We start from the raw sequence: 22,672 nt of genomic DNA, 5'->3' as shown, positions 1-22,672 counted from the left end.
AGTGCCACACATTAATAAGCTGCTACTGTGGTGAACTGGAGCCTGCATGACTCTGGCTATGAATTCTCTATCGTGTGTGACCAGTTTCTAATTCTTGGACATTAGCTAGATGGCATGTGCCTGGGTTACTATGAATTTGGTAGGAGGCAGGAAAATAATTGGAATTAGGAAAAAGATAAAACCCTGGCATTGACTTCTTTCCCCGTCTTTTTTTTTTTTTTTTTTTAAACATGATTAGAAGAATATTTTTATGACGAAATCTGTATCTTTTGGGTTCAGTGTCTTATATTTGTTTTCATAAAGGTGGGTACCGGCCTTAGTTATTTTGGGAGACTGATGATTTTTAGCTCTTTTACGGTATTGTGACCAGAGAAGGTTGAGACCTCAGGATAGATGAGTCAGAAAGGTGTAAATGATTAATGCACTTGGCTGCTAACCGAAAGGTAGGAGGTTTGAGTCCACCCAGCAGTACGCCTTGGAAGAAAGGCCTGGTAATAGACCTCTGAAAAATCAGCCATTGAAAACCCTATGGAGCACAATTCTACTCTGACACACACACGGGATCGCCATGAGTCGGAATTGACTTGATGGCAACTGGTTTGTTACCAGTCAGATAATTTACTGAACTTCTCAGGTTTGCGTAAAGATAAATTAAAAATTCCCAAATCCGTGTTCCAGCTTCTTCTGAGAAGGAAAGTTGTGGTTAATGAAATATTATCCCATATTTTGACTTATATTGTATCTATAGGGTGATACAAGAGAGTTGATCAGTGACATCAGGCCACCATGTTGGCATATCCAGTTATCTGGTGGACGCAGGGCTGAGGATCAGAGAACTGCTTTATCAACCTTATGGTTATATTCCGCTGATCTCCTGTTTATCCTTCTAGCTTTGCTCTGCCTGTTGGTTAGGATGGAAACTGACAAAAGCTCTCATTATGGAAACATTAATCAATTTATGGTTGTCAGGGTATTCATCTTCATGAAAAAGGTGATTTTTTTCCCCTTTAAATCTGACCTGTAGATCAAAGGGTTGAATTCAGAGGCAAAGTAAGACAGAATGTTTGCTTCTTGTAGATAATTCTTCTAAAGAATGGTACTTGGTAGTTTGTGGGTCAGAGCACCCAGTTGTTTTTACATTTTGAGGGGCTGTACCAACAGTGTCTCCAGGAAGACACAGAGGAGCCCCATTTTATTCCTGAGAGCTGAAGACATCACTCTGATGGAACAGTGAGTATAGCCCTCGAAGAAAGTATAAGGGGCCTTTCTCAGATACTGAGAACAGATAATCCAGCCTCTGATTATAGGCTCTTCAGAACTAAAGTACTTTACTCATCTATAGCGGTTTTCCCTTTTCAGTGAGGTTGTTTCCTGATTATAGCTTGAATGAGGGCATTTAACTGTCTAACTTTTTTGAGTTTATTTGATTGTACAACTGGTCTCAGCTTAATGTTTTGAGGTCTATGATAAGAATTCTTTCAGGCTGACAAGAAGAATCTAACAACAACATTGTATTCCTAGAACTTTCTGCAAATTTTTGGTAGTATTCCTCATATGAATCATAAACCTCAGGGTAGCAGTTTTCAGGATAGTAAGAAGACTCTGAATACTAGTCAAATCAGAGTCAAGCTTTTTTTGGTATTTGCTTTTTATATCCTTTATTTTATTTATTCCTAGAATCCAACAGTTGCTTTTTAAGCAAGCATGGTTCAGGATGGTGATAAAATCAGGTGTAACAACTGTAGTTTTTGAGGCGATTGCATGAAAGTGCTCATCTGAGGGCCTGTGACTGGTCTTCAGGACACCAGCTGGTATTTTTCAAATAGGTTGAAGCCTAGCCAGTCAGAAACATGGATCATAACTTCCACCTTGCTGGCTTATGGTGCCTAGGAAAATGAGAAGACCACCCTATCCTTGAATTAAAGTGAAAACTACTCTAACCTTGCAGAAGAAAGATCTTTCAGAAAAAATAACTTGGGAAGGCCTTTCTACTTGTTCTGTAGAGATGGCTCGTTCTCTGACCTGGAGGGTGCATGCAAACTCATAGCGATTCATTCGAGTCACAAAGCTTGATGACATGTTTCCCGAGCCTTCACTGGGTTTCTTTTAGGTAACCGGTGATACTTTAATTAACTCTGTTTAAAGACTTTGTACAATGTAATGCAGATAGAAGTCAGGGAGTTGAGTCTCAACTGGAATTAATTCCTCATCTGCAAAATGGAGATAATTAAAACCCAGCAATAGTCTAATTAGTGTGGCTATGTAATATATTTGAAAAAGCTCCTCAAAGTCAACGGACCAATGGAATCAATATCACCCGGGAGCTTATAATAAATGCAGAGTAATAAATACTGAATCTCAGTCTGAATTTTGACATGACTACCAGGTGATTTGTATGCACATTAAAGTTTCGTAAGCACTGCTATAAGATATAATCTTTTTGGAAGACTAATTTATCAAGAGCTTGTAGAGCAAATTCAGAAATTTTGTCTGTAGGGCAGAGCCCCTTCAAATTAGGCTTCCCTTGAGCAAGAAGTCTGGATGCTCTACTTTTCAGTGCCTTTAGACACTGACTAGATAAAAACTTTAAAAAAAAGGAAACAAAATAAAAAAACTTTTAGGAAGTCATTCTTTTTGTCTTAATGTCTGTAACAACAACCATTCCTCTTCCTCCTGGATCTGGTAGTTATCACAGCGGAATGAAATAATCTTCTCACCTTTTTCTATATAAGGAATTGGGCGATGGTCATATACATAACCAAAAACCAAACCTGTTGCCATTGAGTCAATTCCGACTTATAGCGACCTGTAGGGTAGAGTGGAACTGCCTCCTTGCGATGAGTTGATTCTGACCCATAGCCACCCTATAGGACAGAGCAGAACTGCCCAGAGGGTTTCCAAGGAGTGGCTGGTGAATTCAAACTGCCAACCTTTTGGTTAGCAGTCAAGCTCTTAACTACTGTGCCACCAGGGCTCCTATCATATGCATAGTGCCTGGTATCTTACACTGTTTCGAAAATGTACATTTCCACCACTTTTGTGCATTTTGAAATTGGGATGCATCTTTTAAATGATATAGTATGTCATGGTTTAGTTGGCAGTATTTTCTTTTTGTTGTTAGGTGGCATCGAGTCGGTTCCAACTCATAGTGACCCTGTGCACAACAGAACAAAAACTGTGCAGGACCGGGTACTTTCCTTTTTAGTGGCATATAAAATAATGGTATGTCTTGTAATGGTGTCTCAGATTGGATGAAATGTAGTAGTTGTTGGTGACTTGCTTCTGTACACTTATCTTATAAAAATCAGTGGAACAAAAGATCTAATGGTTGGAGCCTTAAAAATTTCATTCCTGGGAGAAAAACATTAAATGTCTAGTAATTTTGAAGCCTTGGAGAGGTGGAGGTGATGGTGGATGTTTCTGTGAAAGAGACAACGGGAAAACATATGAAAATAGATAAAGTACCTTTAAGAACTTTTTTTGTCTTTAAAGAACTGTATTTTCATAATTCCCTTATTTAACCCTTGGAACAACCCTTTAAGGTAAATACTGTTGTCCCTATAAATTTATAGATGAGAAGAATGAGCCTTAGAGGGAAGTGGTGGGGCCTGAATGCAAACTCTGGTCTAATTTCAATGCTTAACTATATTGCTTTCTACTATCAGCTACTGGTTTATTTATGAGTTAAGCTCCTATTTAATATATCAAATATAAAAATAGTTCACCTAGCTAATAATAATTTCACATTTACTAGTTTTTTAGTATTTGAAAATTTTTATTATGGAAGCTGCTGAAATTTAAAGAAATTTGACATTTCAGTTTTTTGGCAGTTGTGAAAAACAGAAGTGTGGGCAGGAGAAACCAATGTTTTACTTAACAGTGTTACAGCTTCTGGACTCAGTGTGTCAAGCCAAAACCAAACCAAACCCAACCCACTGCCGTCAAGTCGATTCCGACTCATAGTGACCCTATAGGACAGAGCAGAACTGCCCCATAGAGTTTCCAAGGAGTGCCTGGTGGATTTGAACTGCCAACCTCTTGGTTAACAGCTGTAGCACTTAACCAATACATCACCAGGGTTTCTGACGAAAATTATTCCTTTTTAGAAGGAAGGGAGGAAAATTGCTAATCTCATTGAATGTAATTTGTGCCACGTGAAACTTTGTGGTAAAGGCCACTGCAATAAGAGGAGCAATGAAATTCTAAGTCTTCTGACTTCATTCAGAAGTAACAGATTTACTCTGAAATATTCTTCCCTTTATGTGAGTCTTTGGAGGAGACTGAGTCGTAAGTGCATAGGCTCTGATCTCGGTCATACATGGTTCTCTGCCTGTGTCTCCTCTTCTCCCAGTTCGTTGATATCTAGCAGTAGAACACATTCCTCTACCTTTGTATAGATTTGGAACCTCCAGAACCTTTGGAGAACTTTCTTGGCCACCTGCATTTTGAGCACTCACTGCCGAAGCCTGTATTTGAGAACTACAGCCAGCATTAATCTAAAGGAAGCCTACAATAAAAAGATGCCATTAATATTTCTTTGTTTTTTCATTCAGTTAGTATGTTTTTTGAGTACTATTATGTGCTAGGTAATATATAAAAAACAAAGCAAAACTTTGTTCCTGCCTTTGTGGTGCTTATATTGGACTTAATTATAGTAGTACTCAGCTGTGGATGCTTAACTGAGTTACTGGAGGAGAAGCTTTTTATAACATTTGCAGGAGCCTCTGTAAACCAATTAGATGAGAATCACTGGGGGTGGGTCCGGACACTTGTAAATTTTAAAAAGATTGTGATGCTCAACCTCAGCCACTGCATTGTAAAAATGACAGTGCTTCCAACAGGGCCAGATTGGTTTTATACTTGTATTTGAGAGTTATACCGCTTGATTAAGGCATTTAATATTTTAAGTCTGATACCATAGATAGTATTAAATAAAAATATCCCAGTGCATAGCTTTTACTAATATTACATTTATATAAAATGTTTTATACTCTACCTAACTTTTGTGCGTGCATTATTTCATTAATACTCATATCTGCCTTGTTTTATCCGAAGTCACCCCTGTTGTATGGGTGAGAAAACTAAGACTCAGTGGTTAAATGACCTGTTCAAGGTCCTGTGACTAGGGAGGTAGAAGGCAGGTTCTGTGCTTCCTTGGTCAGTACTTTCTTAAAGACCATATAGGTATAATACCTTATTTTAAATATTGAAAACATTTTAAAACCCATAAAGCTTAGCCTGTTTATTCCCCTATTCTTTCTGTAGGGTCTTCACTTCTCTAAGAGACCATTTTTATGATCCTGAGCCGTGTGTTGTCTCTTTTTTAAATTTTATTAAAATTTTTTTACTATGCAGAATTTAAAACTTACAGAAGGGTAGTATAATGAACCTTTGTGTACTTAGCACTCAGCTTTTATTTAAAACAATTTTTTTTATTGTAGTAAGAGTATAACAAAACTTTTGCCATTTCAATAATTTTTACATTAATTCAGTGACCGTGTATAATTCAGTGACATTGATTTACATTCATCATGTTGTGCAACTTCTACCACTATCCTTTTCGAAATTATTCTGTCACCATTAGCAGAAACTCAGTGCCCCCTAAGCAATGAATCCTCTTTTTCCTCTCCCTTCCATCCCTGGTAATCACTAATAAGCTTTGGTCTGTGTACATTTGCCTGTTTCGTATAACACTATAATGTTTCTTAGTCAGAAACACTTTTGATAGGATGGGTTCCCATGTATGGATTTGTCGTCATTCAGAAACCAGACTTCATGTTAATAATTTTTAATAAGGGCCATTGTTGATTTACTGAGCTTTTTTCTTTTAAATAGTTTCTATCGAAATATGACCTATATACAGAAAAGTACCTGTGATGGTTAAGGTTGTGTGTCAACTTGACGAGGCCATGATTCTCAGTGGTTCGCAGTTACATAATGATGTAGTTTGGCAGTTATGTAATAATGTAGTCATCCTCCATGATGTGATCTGATGTGATCATCCTGTCAGTTGTAAGGGGAGTTTCCTCAGGTGTGACCTGCATCCAATATATATGGATGTTCTGACAAAGCTTGCTTGCTTGCTCTGGATCCTGCATCTGCCTTATAATTATTTGACTGGTTGCCATCATCAATTGGTTCTTGGGACTTGAGCCAGCTACCTGCTGATCTTGGGATTCATCAGCCTCTGCAGCCTGTGAGCCAGTGGCCTGTCGTCTTGCCTGCAGATCTTGGGATCTGTTGGCCTCTACAACCTGTGAGCCAGCAGCCTACCATCTGACCTACCAATCTTAGGTTTGTCATCCCCTATAGCTACATGAGTCAGGAAAAGCCTCGAGCCCGATGCCTGACCCATGGACTTAGGACTTGCCAGCCTCTACAACCACATGAGCCATTTTCCTTGAGATAAATCTCTGTCTCCTTCCGTATACACACACACACACACACGCACACACACACACGCACACACGCTCTCAGTCACTCACTCATTCCACCGGTTTTGTGTCTTTAGAGAAACCAGCCTAAGGCATTTGGTACTGGGAGTGGTTCTGGAGAAACCAAATCGTAAGGATCAATTTTCTAAATTGGTTCTTAAGTCTGACTAGTTTTAAAGAAAATTGATGACTCTTCCTCCAGTAGTAAAGAGGGCGCTGCTAATCCATGGCATAGGGTGGCAATAGAAATATGCAAAATATCACTTCCAGTAGATCAACTACTGGTGAGACGCGAGGCTCTGGGTGATCACACATTTGATACTAGGTGGCAGCACTTTGCAGGGTTGGGTCAGTGTTCTCCAGGAGGCTGTATATGGTTTAAACCAGTGTCCAGTATATGGTGCTATTTCTCCCATAGCCAGGATTCACGATTCCTGGAATTGAGGGGTGGAAATGCAAGTGGCACCACTTAGTATTACCCCTAGTGACTCACGCACAAAATTTCTGCTTCCTGTCCCGATGACCCTGTGCTCTGCGAGTCTAGAGATCTTAGTTCCAAAGGGAGGAATGCTACCATCTGGCGACACACACTGCTTCCTTCCATTGGACTGGAAGTTAAGAATGCCACTTGGCTGCTTTGGGCTCCTCATACCTCTGGATCAACAGGCAAAGAAGGGAGTTACCGTATTGGCTGGTGTGATTGACCCTGACTACCAAGGGGAAATTGGATTGATGTTGCATAATGCAGGTAAAAAAGAGTATATCTGTAATACGGGAGCTCCCTTAAGGCATCTTTTGGTACTACCATGCCCTGTGATTAAAGTCGATGGAAAAGTATCGCAACGCAATTCCGACATGACTACTAATGGCCCAGACCCTTCAGGAATGAAAGTTTGGCCCACCAGGCAAAGAACCATGACTAGCTGAGGTGCTTGCTGAGGGTAAAGGGAATATACAATGGGTGGTGGAAGAAGGTAGTTCTAAATATCAGTCAGAACTGCATGAACAGTGGCAGAGATGAAGACTATAATTGTTATCAGCATATATGTGTGTGTGTACACATGTACATGTATACACACACACACAGCAAATATCATTGTTTTTTTCCCTCCCTTATTCCATTACTTATTATAATATATAAGATGTAAATGGGGCTACTGTGTTTTTGGTTGTACATGTGATAGTTGCATCGTGTTAGGGCAAGTATGGCCTGACCCACGGACTTGGGATTTGCCAGCCTCTACAACTGTGTGAGCCATTTCCTTGAGACAAATCTCTGTGTGTGCATACGTATAGAGCCACTATACCAAGAAGAATCGGTTGATGTTCAACCATTTCAGGAGGTAGCATATGATCAGGAACTGATGGTACTGAAGGGTTAGGTCCAAGCTGCACTGAAGGCATTGGTGAAAAACAATGCTCCAGGAATCAGTGGAGTACCAATGGAGATGTTTCATCAAATGGATGCGGTGCTGGAAGTGCCTGCTCGGCTATGCCAAGAAACTTGGAAGACGGCTGCCTGGCCAACCAACTGGAAGAGGTCCATATTTATGCCTATTCCCAAGAAAGGTAATCCAACCAAATGCAGAAATTATTGCCCAGTATCATTAATATCTTTTTTTTAATCATTTATATCATTAATATCACATGCAAGTAAAATTTTGCTAAAGATCATTCAAAAGCAGCCACAGCAGTACATCAACAGGGAACTGCCAGAAATTCAGGCTGGATTCAGAAGAAGACATGAATTGAGGGATATCATTGCTGATGTCAGATGGATCCTGGATGAAAGCAGAAAATACCAGGAAAATATTTACCTGTGTTTTATTGACTATGCAAGGGCATTTAACTGTGTGGATCATAACAAATTATGGATAACATTTTAAATAATGGGAATTCCAGAACACTTAATTGTGCTCATGAGGACCCTGTGCATAGATCAAGGGCAGTTCGAACAGAGCAGGAGACATTGTGTGGCTTAAAGTCAGGAAAGGTGTGCATCAGGGTTGTATCCTTTCACCATACTTATTCATTCTGTATGCTGAGCAAATAATCTGATAAGCTGGACTATATGAAGAAGTCCAGGGCATCAGGATTGAAGGAAGACTCATTAACAACCTCCGTCATGTAGATAATACAACCTTGCTTGCTGAAAGTGAAGAGGACTTGAAGCACTTATTGATAAAGATCAAAGACTACAGCCTTCAGTGTGGGCTACACCTTAACATAAAGAAAACAAAAATTCACACAACCAGACCAGTAAGCAACATCATGTTAACTGGGGAAAGATTGAAGTTTTAAAGCATTTCAGTTTACTTTGATCCACAATTAACACCCATGGAAGCAGCAGTCAAGAAATCAATTGATGCATTGTATTGGGCAAATCTGCTGCAAAAGACCTCTTTAAAGTTTGAAAAAGCAAAGATGTCTTCAAAGCACCCTGAAGACTAAGGTGTGCCTGACCTAAGCTATGATGTTTTCAGTCGCCTCATATGCATGTGAAAGCCGGACAATGAGTAAGGAAGACCGAAAAAGATTTGACACCTTTAAATTATGGTGTTGGCAAAGAATATTGAATATACCATGGATTGCCACAATAATAAACAAATCTGTCTGGAAAAAAATACAGCCAGAATGGTCCTTAGAAGCAAGAATGGTGAGACTGCATCTCACATACTTTGGACATATTGTCAAGAGGGATCAGTCCATGGAGAAGGACATCATGCTTGGTAAAGTACAGGGTTAGGGAAAAAGAGGAAGACCCTCAATGAGATGGATTGATACAATGGCTGCAACAACAAGCTCAAGCATAACAACGATTGTGAACATGGTGCAGGACTGGGCAGTGTTTTGTTCTGTTGTACATAGGGTCACTATGAGTCAGTACTGACTCGATGGCACCTAATGACAGCAATAACGTGTGTGAGTGTGTGTGTGTATATATATGTAAAAACCAAACACATTGCCGTCAAGCCGATTCCGACTCATAGTGACACTACAGGACAGAGTAGAACTGCCCCATAGGGTTTCCAAGGGGTGCGTGGTGGATTTGAACTGCTGACCTTTTGGTTAGCAGCCATAGCTCTCAACCAGTGTGCCACCAGCATTTCTCATAAATGTGTGTGTATGTGTGTGTATGTATGTATATATATATATATATACACATATATACACCAGTGCCGTCAATATATATACACACACCTGTATATATGTATGTATATATGTGTACACACACATATATATACACACATCCATATGTATGTACATGTTTATACATGCACTTCACTGGTTTTGCTTATCTAGAGAACTCAGCCTAAGTGCACAGATCATAAATGTACGACTTCATGAATAGAAGTCTCCTTTGGGTCCCTCACCCTCAGTAGAATGTGCCTACTATTCTGCTAAGGTACTAAGTAGCTTATTCTGAGGGGAAAACCAGATAGCAATATTTGCTATGAATGAACTGTACAAGTATTGGATCTTATCCCAATCCCAGAGAAATATTTTAAAATCAGCCCATAGCAGTATAATTGGGAGTGAAGCTAACAGTGACTAACTTTTCAGTCCAAAGCAGTTGGCTTGTAGATGAGCCGAGCAAGTTCTCAGTAAGTCCTTGTAAAGGGTCACTAGGGAAAGATAATTTAGAGTGATGATTGGCTTGTGAGTTTTCTTTGCCACCAGTCTTCTTGCTTGTTGGTGAAACTTAATACTTCTTTATCCTATTTTTTCCCCTTATTGTCTGCAGTCCTTTTGAGCTCCTAGTGCGAAATTAGAGGCAAGCTGTTCCTCCTGAGCCAGTGATTTGATTTGTTGGCTTCTGGGCAAGATTACTTAGGCTTGGTGGTGGGATGATTCGTGTAATACCCTTTTGGAACAGAAAGTAGTGGTTTTATGATTCAGGTAGAAGTTTTGTCATCTAGAGCATATTACTCCCTTCTGAACGCTTATCGTAACATAATGAGAAGGGGAGGGTCCGTCTTATTTTAGTAGTTCAGTTTGGCAGAATTTTTTGGTCATGACTGTCAGGCACTGTATTTAGTGCTGTGTATTTTTTTTTTATTATTCTTGAAAATGAATACGTAACTTCTGTCTTTTTTTTACCTTTGCAGGATGGGGGGAGCTGTTGCCTCTGGATATTTTGACTTTAGAACGCTGTTGTATTTCCACATCCACTTTTGGATCTCAGTGTGGTGCTTAATTGGCTATCATTCACTCCTTTTGAGCGAGTAACAATCTCATACTTTAAGGAATATCACATTTTGATGTCTTCCAAGGCTGTGATTTGCCATCTTGATGCCATATGAAGCTGAGTTGTATATCCTTCCTAAGTTCCTTCTCATATGAGTTCCTTTTTCATATTAGCTATGATCTCTTTCTTCTGTCCCACATTTGAACAGAGAATGACTTGAAAAGTAAAACTGGCACTGAACTATCAGTGGAAGAGGTTTAAGAATGGCGAGGTTCATGAGTCACCCTTTCTGGGCCAGTAATCTCCAAGAGCTACTCTGAGAGCATGTGTTGCTTTTGCATCCTCAGGCCTGCCCACAGTCAGTCTGTTCACAGCGAGGCTGCTGCTCTGGCCTTCATTATTGCTTTCCTCCCACTGAAGTTGGGTTGTGGTGACTGGAATGCTGTGGAGCAGCTCTCACCATTTACTGATTGCATCTTGCCGTTTACCAGCAGTTCTAATTTAGTCCACGTGTTTTCGTTTCTTCCTTATACCAGGAGTTAGTGGTGGGGACAAGCAAGCTTTATAAAAGCAAAGGTTACTTACCCTTTGATAAGTTTCTGCAAGGATTTTGTATCATGTCAAGTCACCAAACTAAATCTTTTTTCTTTTGGGAAGTGTAGACACATTTGCTTTATATGTCAGGGATTAACCTAGGACATTGTAAGAGGAGACAGGCTTCATTTCCTTAGAAGACAGGACATAAACGTGTCCGGCAGTGCATCAGTTCATTTAGGCCCAGTGTTTTAAACTATGGTTTTAAGCTTTAACACTTCAAAAATAAATTGTCGCACCAATATTTCACTTAACATACTCCCACATAAGTGTCAAGAATAATGTGGCATGGGATAGGCAGGTAGTAGAAGGCAGCAGATAAATTGACCATCTTGGTGCAAGAATTTCACAGTTGGATTTTATTTGTTTTGAAGGATTAAAAACAATTAGAATTAAGGAGTTACTGAATTGTTAATACAGTTATCAGTGAGACTTACAGGATCCAGTTGGGGTGGTGGTAGTACTGCCAACTGGCAGGGCATATATCCCAGGGTAAAGAACAGAATAATTGAGTTGAAATGATTTAGACTCCACTTTGCTCAATATTTGGAAGTAAGGGAGGGCTCTACATAGGACAGTAGAAAAGCAGGAAATTATTTTTGCACGTTTAACAGTTTCTCTCTGTACTAATAGCTGCCATACCTGAGGCTTACTAGGATTCTTGCTATTACACAAAGTTAGATTTGAGGGTAGAGAAATGAGACTAAGAGGTATAAAGTTGTGTCTAGGCTTTGGGTAGAAAAGAAAAAAATGGGGCGGTGGAACATTGGGTATGATAAGACTGTCCTAAATGCTTGTAACATAAATGTATGTCTTTGTCTTCCCCATTTGGCAAGATTTTCTGCAGTGTTCCTGCCTCTGTGTTGTCTGTTAATTAGATTGTAATGTCTGAAAGAACAGAAACCCTATCCTGTTCTCATTAGCAGCTAGTGTAGCCTGGTGTCCACAGTGGTTGCCCACTGTTAATTAGTTGATGATGATTAGTGAAGCTGAAGCTATTTTTTAAACAGGGCCCAAGGGATGCAGACAGTGATGAAAACGACAAAGGTGAAAAGAAGAACAAGGGTACGTTTGATGGAGATAAGCTAGGAGATTTGAAGGAGGAGGGTGATGTGATGGACAAGACCAATGGTTTACCAGTGCAGAATGGGATTGACGCAGACGTCAAAGATTTTAGGTTTGTATGTTTTACACTTTGATTTTTGAATTGGGGCTATGGGTGTTTGTTTGTTTTGACTTAGTTTTGTTTTTAGCTCTCCTGCCCTCCTCCCCCATACTTCCTTTTTAAGAATTGGGTTTAGCGTCGTCCATACCACAAAGATTGTAAATTAACTGGTAGGCTTGAATTTTTTTAAGAGTTGTCAATGCCTCACACTTTGCTAAAACAGTAGCTTTTGCATTTGTATAGAGCTCTAGAATTTGCAGATTCCAGAAAAATCATTTCATTGATTCTCAAATATCAGAATCACCTGGGCATGAGTGCCTTCCAAATCACTATATTAGAGAGCCATGGTTATTAATAGAAGTGTGTCCTATCCCTCTAGAGTGTTAGAGTAGAGGGAGAAACGTTGAAAACTTGTGCATTTGAGTCTTGTAAGCTCCTTTTGTCGTTGGTGGATCAGGTATCATTTTCCTCATTTTAACTAACCAGAGATGCAGGTTAATTGACTTGTTCCTAATCATATCCCTTCTATGGATGCCCTCCATCCCACCTCTGGTTATGATTGGTTTGTGGATTTTACGTTATAATATACAGTGTATTAAAATAATACTGTATATTTGTCTTCCACAGTTGGCAAATATTCAGTTATATAAACAATTTTTAGTTATGGTATATAATTTTAAAAAATCTATAAAAATCCTTGATTAATGGTTTACAGGTAGGGAATTTATTTTTGAATAATTTAAGTGTTAGTCTAAAGCTGATGTGCACGTATGTACGCACATAAGCATGTATACCTTGTCTTAGTATCTACCAAAGCCAAAATTAAAATGTATTTTGAACCATTGTTTGCAGAACAACTTTTAGTTGTTCAGTATTCTTAATCTAATTTTTATATTTTGTAAGTGTAATGGAAGAAAATTTGAGGAATAGAGTAATAAACAATTACCTCAGGTGTAATTACCTACAAGTTGCCTCTTCATTCACCCTGAATCTCAATCAGTCTGTAGCAATGTCTGGCGGTATTGGACTTTACTGGGGCAGGTTGTTTTTGTGTGTGTGTTCACACGTGCACATGCGCGCACGCGTGTGTGTAAAAATACAAGAATACTTCTAAATTGTACCAGCTACAGGATTTCTTTAAGGGCATGGAATATAGTCACAGGGTACACCCCTTACTAGAACATAACATTAGTCTGACTTGAGATCATATAGCCTTGGGATCCTTTTATGCTGGGTGCCATATGCCCTAGGTTACTCAAGATAGTCCTTGTTTGGGCCTTTGTCCCTGCATGATTATTATTTGTGCCCCTTTTCACTTTTAGGAGGGTCCTTGTTTGGATGATAAATTATAGTCTTATATTACTTTTACATTTTAGAATGGTTTCCTAAGCAGGGGCATATCCTTGATAATGAATTTACTTCGGAAGATTTTGAAATTGTCTGCTTCTTCTAGTTTCTTGGAAGGGGAGACAGTTCTATCACCGGTCAATAGTACCAAGATAATACATAAGAAATTTATTTGAATCATTCTCAGATGTGGAATTTTCCCGTAGAAAACTACTTTTTCCATTGGCTCTATTTTTAAAGGGTAGATGTTGCTTTTGGGGAGCATATTTTGCTGCCTAAATTTTGGGATCTCTGTTTTCATGGATGGCACGGGCAGTGTTTTTTTTTTTTTTTTTTTTTTTCAGTCCATCTAAACCTAGACGCTTTGGTTAAAGGGATTATAATTAATAGCAGTTAAGATATATTTAAGGGGTGGATTGTGATGGGAAGGCAAGCAATAGAAGGATCATTTTAGAGGATTTCACACTGTATGCACCCAGAGGGTCTCTGGTTATTTTGTAGAAATACTTTTAAGTACTATTGATAATGAGCTATATCAAGAACATTGTCCTTAACTTGGGTTGCTGTAGTGTCCCTCCCCACTCAAAATAAGGTTTAATGCCCTTTACTTTCTCTGTTTAGCCGTACCCCTGGTAATTGCCAGAACTCTGCTAATGAAGTGGATCTTCTGGGTCCAAACCAGAATGGTTCTGAGGGCTTAGCCCAGCTGACCAGCACCAATGGTGCCAAGCCTGTGGAGGATTTCTCCAACATGGAGTCCCAGAGTGTCCCCTTGGACCCCATGGAACATGTGGGCATGGAGCCTCTTCAGTTTGATTATTCAGGCACGCAGGTACCTGTGGACTCAGCAGCAGCAACTGTGGGACTTTTTGACTACAATTCTCAACAACAGGTACTGTGTGTGTCTCTGTCACCTTCTTTACTCTCCCTCCAACCAGCACATTATTCAAGTACCTAAAAATGGGGGGAAGGGGGCGGCATTATTTTAGACTATCAGTAGCCCAACTTTGATATGGATTCACGAGACCTCTGTGTCTTTCCCTTCAAGAAATTGGTTCCTGTGCTGGGGTTACTGGCAAGAGACTCCCCTGCTCTCCATGCACTTCCTTTGGCTCGTCTCTCTCCTCAGGGCCTTGGGAACGAAGGAGATGGTGTTACCTGTTGTAACACAGCCCTCTTGGATGCTAAATTAACCTCTCTGAAGATAATGTGATTGTGATGTCTTTTTGTTTGTTTTAAAAAATAGTGAACTCTCTGTTAATTATCACTGTCAGGAGTGCAGTTTAAGGCCATCCTATTGATCGTGACTTCATTAAATGAGTTACTGTGGATAACAGATGTGCCCCCTTCAAAAGGGCTAGAATGTGATGGGGGGAAAAAAACACAAATTACTTCTTTTATTCAGAAGTTCCTGGAATGTTTTGTATGTGTGCCTTCTATTTATGAAAGCATAGGACACTTAACTCTGGGGTTTATGGATCCTTCTGTTTAATATATTTGAAAGGAAAATCATCTGTCTGGATTATGTAAAAGGGACAGATAGTTTCCAGAGCTTGTTCAGTATCATAAGTTTTGCCTTGGCATTAGAAGCAGTTTCATGGGCCATGAATTTCTGATAATCCTTAGTATTGGACTAGAAGATAAATATAAACTTCTAGGTTTGAAAGGTTAGAAACTCATTTTGAAATTTAGAAGATTTGAAAGCATTTCATTTTGAAGGAAAATTCTCTATGGGGAAATTAGTTTATGGTCTTTGGAGATGAGTTGTACCTTTTTGGTTTTTGTCATAAATAGCTGATATTAAATGAATTTTGATTGATGGACAGCTGGATAACAAAGTTAAGATTTGAAGTCTACAAGAAGAAACTGTTAACGGATGGTGTGAATGTGCTCATAGCAGATGAGTCTCAGATAGATATATTGCTCAGGTTTAATTCTTTTTCCAAAGAGAGTAAAGTAAAAGTATGCGCTATTCGCTCTGTAGTTTCCAGTGGACTCGTCCCCCCTCCTCATAAGAATTGACCTTTTTTTCCCCCTTCCCTGTCAGAAACATAGTCTTCTTCCACTGTTATAACCCTTTTCACAGTGAACCCTCAAGACAACAGTTTTAAAGTGAAGCCAGAAATTACTTCAGGTGCTGAAGATATATTAGGCTTCATGATTTTTGCACTATGTCAGTCAGTATAGGGACACATGACTACTGTATAGATTTCAACTTGTCCAGCTTAGGATACTAATATAAACTCAGATGTCTGAGTTTAGGCTATTCCTAATCAGGACCCTCTAACCTAGTTATCTCAAGTTTTATTTAAATTCTCTTTTATGGTTTCTTTTGGTCTGACAGTGTCTGGCAACTCTTAGAGCTCTGGCCATTTTTGGTTCTTAATTTCCATTCCCAATCTAACCTGCTCGTCTTACTATGTTACTTTAGAAGTCAGCAACCTTTTCTGAACAGAATTCTGATTCTCTTTTGTTTAATTGTTCTTTACTTCATAATTGGAGCTGGGATTGGCACACTGATCTCTGGTTTCAAAATAATTTTATGATTTTTTAGAGGCTGAATAATTAGGGCTTGAACAGAGATGTACTTTTGTATACCCAAAAGTAGTTAGTATGATTACATCAAAGGTATCACCCAAAGATAGACATGCCTTTACCCCATATCCCATTTCAGCAGTCGTTGAATGTGTTTGTTAAACTATTGTTGGGTCCTGGCTTCCCATATGTGCCTTAGTTGCAGCAATATAGGGGCATTGTTACCCAGATATACTAATGTTTTATTATGTGATCATTTTAATTTTGTCCTGTGGACCCATAAGTCTTGCTTTTCTAAGTAGATTTTTGTGTACATTCTTGTGCTGGGGTCCCTAATAGCATGTCTGGGAACCATTCGCCCAAGACTCTTAAGTTTCTACAAGACTCTTAACCTCTCAGAGACTCTTGCATAGAAGCCAGTAGTTATGAAGTAGGTAGGAGCCCTTTTCTACTGGTAATGGGTGCTCTGTTCTTATATTTTATCCCTCCAATTTTTCTTATCCTTTGGATTGTGGTCATATTTCATTTTCCTTTCCCATTTCTACTAATTTAAATCTTCCTTATTCTTCAAAGTCCAGTGCCATAACTTTCTTTATCTCCAAACTAAGAAGTTACAATGTCTGTCTCCTTTGAACTCCTTTGAATTACCATGATCTCCCTATGTTATGATAGCTTGTCCAATAGCTGTTGCTAGATCGTAAGCTTCTTGAGAACAAAGACTGACCCTTATCCCCACTGTGTCCTCTGCATTGCTTTAGGAGACCAAGTTTTCCCCTTTCTTAATTATAATACCTCAAATTATTCCTTGTATTTAACATACTTCCCCAAATTACAATTTGAAACTAGCCTTCTCAGAGATCTTGAGGCCACTTTTTGAGGCCTAGCATGTATTTTAATATGCTGATCATTTAGAAATAACGCACTAGCTTATGCCTCATATACAAATAACTCTGCCTGCAAATTATCAGGGAAGTTTACCTCCTGGATCAATACTTAATCTTTTTAGAGTCATAGCCCTCTCTTGCCATCTAATAAAAAGCCATGGGCCCCTCTTAATCAGAAAAGCAAACATATTACTTTTGATGCCCAATTTTGTATATATGTGGACTGTAAATTACAACCTTCTGTTCACATCTTTTTGTTTTCATCTATAGCCAAACCTGTCTTTCATGAATAGAACAGGCTTTCTTTCTTGAGTGACTCTCAATCAGTCATCGTGACTCATTTGGTCATTTAAGTAGTGTAGAGGAAGCAACCAATGACAAGTAACGAGACCATTTGTGTCCATGTTGTAGGAACTTAGAGAAGCGTTCTCTGGGGAAGGAATGACTTATGGAGGGATATGGGTCTTGAACAGTGCTTTGAAAGGCTTGTTTATACCAGGAAAAGAATGAAAATTCTAGTGGAAGAAATAGTTAAAACTATAAGCCTGAAACTGGAAATTAACAGGTATGTGTTCAATAGATAGTCTAGAAACGGTCAGCTTGGGTGATAATTTAGATTGAAGAAAGGGACTAGCAAGGGTGAATAGACAGTGTTGTCTGTCTTACTAAGCATGTGTGATGTCTTATAGGCAATGACAAGACATTTTTAAGGAGAAATGACTTAATTATCATGGTTTAATTTTTTTGCGCTGAGTGTTAGTTTTGTAGCAGTTTTAAACATTTCCCAATCACTAGGTTATGCACACAGTTTGTGCTGGACTACTAACCTAAAGGTTGGTGGCCCAGATCTCCCCCGCAGTACTACAGAAGAAAGCCTTGACGATCTGCTTCCATAAAGATTACAGCCAAGAAAACCTCATGGAGCAGTTCTACTTTGTAACACATGGGGTTGTTGCCATGAGTCGGAATTGACTCAGCGGTAATTGGGGTTTGTTTTTTTTTTTAAACCCATATTAATTAGTTAACTGTTGACTATTTATTGTGCCTTTCCAGGAGCTATGGGTTCTGCCCATACTGATCAGAGCTAGTGCTCAAGGTAAGACTGTCATACATGAAACAATTGTAAAACAGCTGAGAAATTATATGCTAAATTGGATTGTCAGGAATGCTGTCAGAGAAGGGGATGGCTCAATGAGGACCCAAGGTTGCAAGGACAGATGGACTGTGTATTGCTGCAGGCAAGAGAACAGGCTGGTATGGTCATAGGCTGACTAGAATAGAGGCTGAGTATAGAGGATGACAAGGAAATAGGTGCATTTGGTAATTGAGTCCAGGTCAGTGAAGGCCTTGAGAGCCAGGTATGCGTCTCAGACAGATCTAAGTATTGTGATGGTTGAACCAGAGATCTAATTGTGGCTATTGTTTTTCTTAATTTTCAGTTTTTTTGTTGCAACTGGTAGGGTAGCTTAATTTATTTATTTATTTTGAGGCAACCTGCTGTGCAAAAAATTCCTTTTTGTGTCCTATTTCCCTTCAATCAGGACTTTGATTTGGTGTCATAAGCTGGTTTCATAAAACTGTCAATATCAGCTTATAGTGAGATAGTCAATATGGAGCAGCATGAAAATAGGAAAGAGAATTTTCATTAGTTCATTGCAGATTTAATGGTAGTTGGGATACTTTGGGTTTGGGATAGTTAATTACTGTCTAGTTGCTGTTCATCATTCTGAACTTGACCCTTTTAAGTTGGTTTATAGCAGGGATTCTTAAGAGTTTTTGTGCTATGAACAACTTCAGCAGATAGGTGAACCCTTTAGACTGCTTCTCAGATTAATATTTTAAAAAGCATAGTATAAAGTAGGATTATAAAGGGAACTAAGTTATCAAAATATTAAAACACAAGCTTTATTATGTATTTGCTTCCTTGTATGATGCATGAAATAGCAGTAGGGGTCGCTATGAGTCGTAATCGACTTGACAGCAATGATTTTGGGTCTTTTTTTTTTAATACTAGCTATTATAATATTTATTATAATATAATATTTATTATAATGAGCATAACAAGATTTTGAGATGTCTATAACAATTGTAAAGTGACAACGAAAATATATGATTTCTGCTGGTGAAAAAGTCTCAGGTATATTGTTAATGTGGTTTCTTGCCTACAGTCAGAATTGAAGAACGGGTTAAACTTCAGCTAGAGATATTAGTGAAAATAAAGATGCAGTTTTCCTTGTCCAAGGACAAAGATCTTAGGTTAAGAATCTCTAATTTAGGGCATTTTGACAGCTTGGAATACTAATGGATGCCTCTGTAAAGTGTTCTCCCCTTCTTGCTTTTTCCTCATTGTCTTCTTGATTTTGGAAAGCCACAGCATAAAGTTCATGCATAATGTGTTCATACTATTTTGTGTTATGATACTTGAGCAATATTTCTTATTTTTACAAAGGGGTATACAATTGTCTGTTTACATTTGCCTAAATATATTTTAGAAAATTATCACTAGGTTTCTTTGTATTTCATTTGTATGTAGCAGAAACCAGCAGAAGGATTATATCAATATACATTTAATCAGATTAATTGTTAATGTTCATGGCATAGTGATTAAGAGCTTGGCTGCTAACCAGAAGTTTAGCAGTTTGAATCCACCAGCTGTTCCTTGGAAACTCTATGGTGTAGTTTACTCTGTCCTATAGGGTTGTTATGAGTCAGAATCGACTCAGCAGCAACGGGCTTTTTTTGTTTTTTATTTTGAATTCAGTTCATTTAAAAATATTCCACAGTAGCATGTTTTAAAAATAATTGTATGTTGTTGTTCTAAAATTCTCATCTATTAGCATGAGTTTTAACAAATACACTGAAAATCATAGTTTACTTCACAGCTTAGTCAGATAGGAGAGGTAGTTGACATGAATTGGTTTTAAAGGTGTGGTAGTCATTGTTATTTTTGTAAAGGTCAAGTGTGTGCATAGTTTTAATGTAGGTATTAAATATTCTTGTTTTTTTTTTTTATTATTTACAAGTGAGGAGAAAATTATTCTATCAGTGTAGTGTATGTTGTTGTTGTTGTTAGGTGCCATCGAGTCAGGTCCCACTCATAGCGACCCTATGCATAACAGAACGAAACACTGCCCAGTCCTGTGCCATCCTTGCAATCGTTGTTATGCTTGAGCTCATTGTTGCAGCCACTGTGTCAATTCACTTCCTTCAGGGTCTTCCTCTTTCCACTGACCCTGTACTCTGCCAAGCATGATGTCCTTCTCCAGGGACTGATCCCTCCTGACAACATGTCCAAAGTACGCAGTCTCGCCATCCTAGCCTCTAAGGAGCATTCTGGCCGCACTTCTTCTAAGACAGACTTGTTCATTCTTTTGGCAGTCCAAGGTATATTCAGTATTCTTCGCCAACACCACAATTCAAAGGCGCCAACTCTTTTTTGGTCTTCCTTATAGTCCAGCTTTCACATGCATATAATGTGATTGATAATACCATGGCTTGGGTCAGGTGCACATTAGTCTTTAGGGTGACATCTTTGCCCTTCAACACTTTGAAGAGGTCCTTTGCAGCATATTTACCCAATGCAACACATCTTTTGATTTCTTGACTGCTGCTTCCATGGCTGTTGACTGTGGATCCAAGTAAGATGAAATTCTTGACAACTTTAGTCTTTTCTCTGTTTATCATGATGTTGCTCATTGGTCCAATTGTGAGGATTTTTGTTTTCTTTATGTTGAGGTGTAATCCATACTGAAGGCTGTGGTCTTTGATCTTCATTAGTAAGTGCTTCAAGTCCTCTTCACTTTCAGCAAGCAAGGTTGTGTCATCAGCATAATGTAGGTTGTTAATGAGTCTTCCTCCAATCCTGATGCCCCGTTCTTCGTATAGTCCAGCTTATCTTATTATTTGTTCAGCATACAGATTAAATAGGTATGGTGAAAGAATACAACCCTGACGCATACCGTTCCTGACTTTAAACCAATCAGTATCCCCTTGTTCTGTCCAAACAACTGCCTCTTAATCTATGTAAAGGTTCCTCATGAGCACAGTTAAGTGTTCTGGAATTCCCATTCTTCACAAGGTTATCCATAGTTTATTATGATCCACACAGTCGAATGCCTTTGCGTAGTCAATAAAACACAGGTAAACGTCCTTCTGGTATTCTCTGCTTTCAGCCAGGATCCACCTGACATCAGCAATGATATCCCTGATTCCAAGTCCTTTTCTAAAACCGGCCTGAATTTCTGGCAGTTCCCGGTTGATGTACTGCTGCATCCGTTTTTGAATGATCTTCAGCAAAATTTTGCTTGTGTGTGATATTAATGATATTGTTCTCTAATTTCCACATTCGGTTGGATCACCTTTCTTGGGAATAGGCATTAATATGGATCTCTTGCAGTCAGTTGGCCAGGAAGCTGTCTTCCATATTTCTTGGCATAGACGAATGAGCACCTCCAGTGCTGCATCCATTTGTTGAAACATCTCAATTGATATTCCATCAATTCCCGGAGCCTTGTTTTTCACCAGTGCCTTCAGAGCAGCTTGGACTTCTTCCTTCAGTACCATCAGTTCCTGATCATATGCCACCTCTTGAAATGGTTGAATATTGACTAATTCTTTTTGGTATAATGACTCTGTGTATTCCTTCCATCTTCTTTTGATGCTCTGTGTGTCATTTAATATTTTCCCCATAGCATCCTTTACTATTGCAACTCGAGGCTTGAATTTTTTCTTCAGTTCTTTCAGCTTGAGAAACGCCGAGCGTGTTCTTCCCTTTTGGTTTTCCATCTCCAGCTCTTTGCACATGTCATTATAATACTTTTCTTTGTCTTCTTGAGTGGCCCTTTGAAATCTTCAGTTCTTTTACTTCATCAATTCTTCCTTTTGCTTTAGCTGCTTGACGCTCAAGAGCAAATTTCAGAGTCTCCTCTGACATTCGTCTTGGTCTTTTCTTTCTTTCCTGTCTTTTCAGTGACCTCCTGCTTTCTTCATGGGTGATGTCCTTGATATCATCCCACAACTCTTTCGGTCTTCAGTCACTAGTGTTCAATGCGTCAAATCTATTCTTGAGATAGTCTCTAAATTCAGGTGGATTATACTTAAGGTCATATTTTGGCTCTCATGGACTTGCTCTGATTTTCTTCAGTTTCAGCTTGAACTTGCATATGAGTAATTGATGGTCTGTTCCACAGTCGGCCCCTAGCCTTGTTCTGACTGATGATATTGAGCTTCCCATCATCTCTTTCCACAGATGTAGTCAGTTTGATTTCTGTCTGTTCCATCTGGCGAGGTCCATGTGTATAGTTGCCGTTCATGTTGGTGAAAGAAGAAGGTATTTGCAATGAAGTTGTTGGTCTTGCAAAATTCTACCATTCGATCTCCGGCCTTGTTTCTATCACCAAGGCCATATTTTCCAAATACTGATCCTTCTTCTTTGTTTCCAACTTTCACATTCCAATCACCAGTAGTTATCAATGCATCTTGATTGCATATTTGATCAATTTCAGACTGCAGCAGCTGATAAAAA

At 38.9% G+C, this 22,672-nt stretch overlaps 1 protein-coding gene across 34 annotated transcripts in view; it reads left to right on the top strand.

Annotated features, from left to right (window-relative positions):
- The window catches only part of PUM1 (pumilio RNA binding family member 1), a 157,209-nt gene that overhangs the window by 75,239 nt on the left and 59,298 nt on the right, over window positions 1-22,672 (top strand). For 27 of the 34 annotated variants that reach the window (XM_064281606.1, XM_064281607.1, XM_064281605.1 and 24 more), the window contains 2 exons: window positions 12,228-12,394; window positions 14,351-14,621. The exons of the other annotated variants lie outside the window; for them this stretch is intronic. In XM_064281606.1, coding sequence (XP_064137676.1) covers window positions 12,228-12,394; window positions 14,351-14,621 — 438 coding nt within the window. The remainder of the gene's footprint in view (window positions 1-12,227; window positions 12,395-14,350; window positions 14,622-22,672) is intronic. 34 annotated transcript variants of the gene reach the window in all.

The sequence above is a fragment of the Loxodonta africana genome, chromosome 3 (assembly GCF_030014295.1).
Source record: "Loxodonta africana isolate mLoxAfr1 chromosome 3, mLoxAfr1.hap2, whole genome shotgun sequence".
Classification (NCBI taxonomy): domain Eukaryota; kingdom Metazoa; phylum Chordata; class Mammalia; order Proboscidea; family Elephantidae; genus Loxodonta; species Loxodonta africana.
Note: the sequence above shows the minus strand (reverse complement) of the source record. Positions and strands in the feature narration are given on the sequence as shown.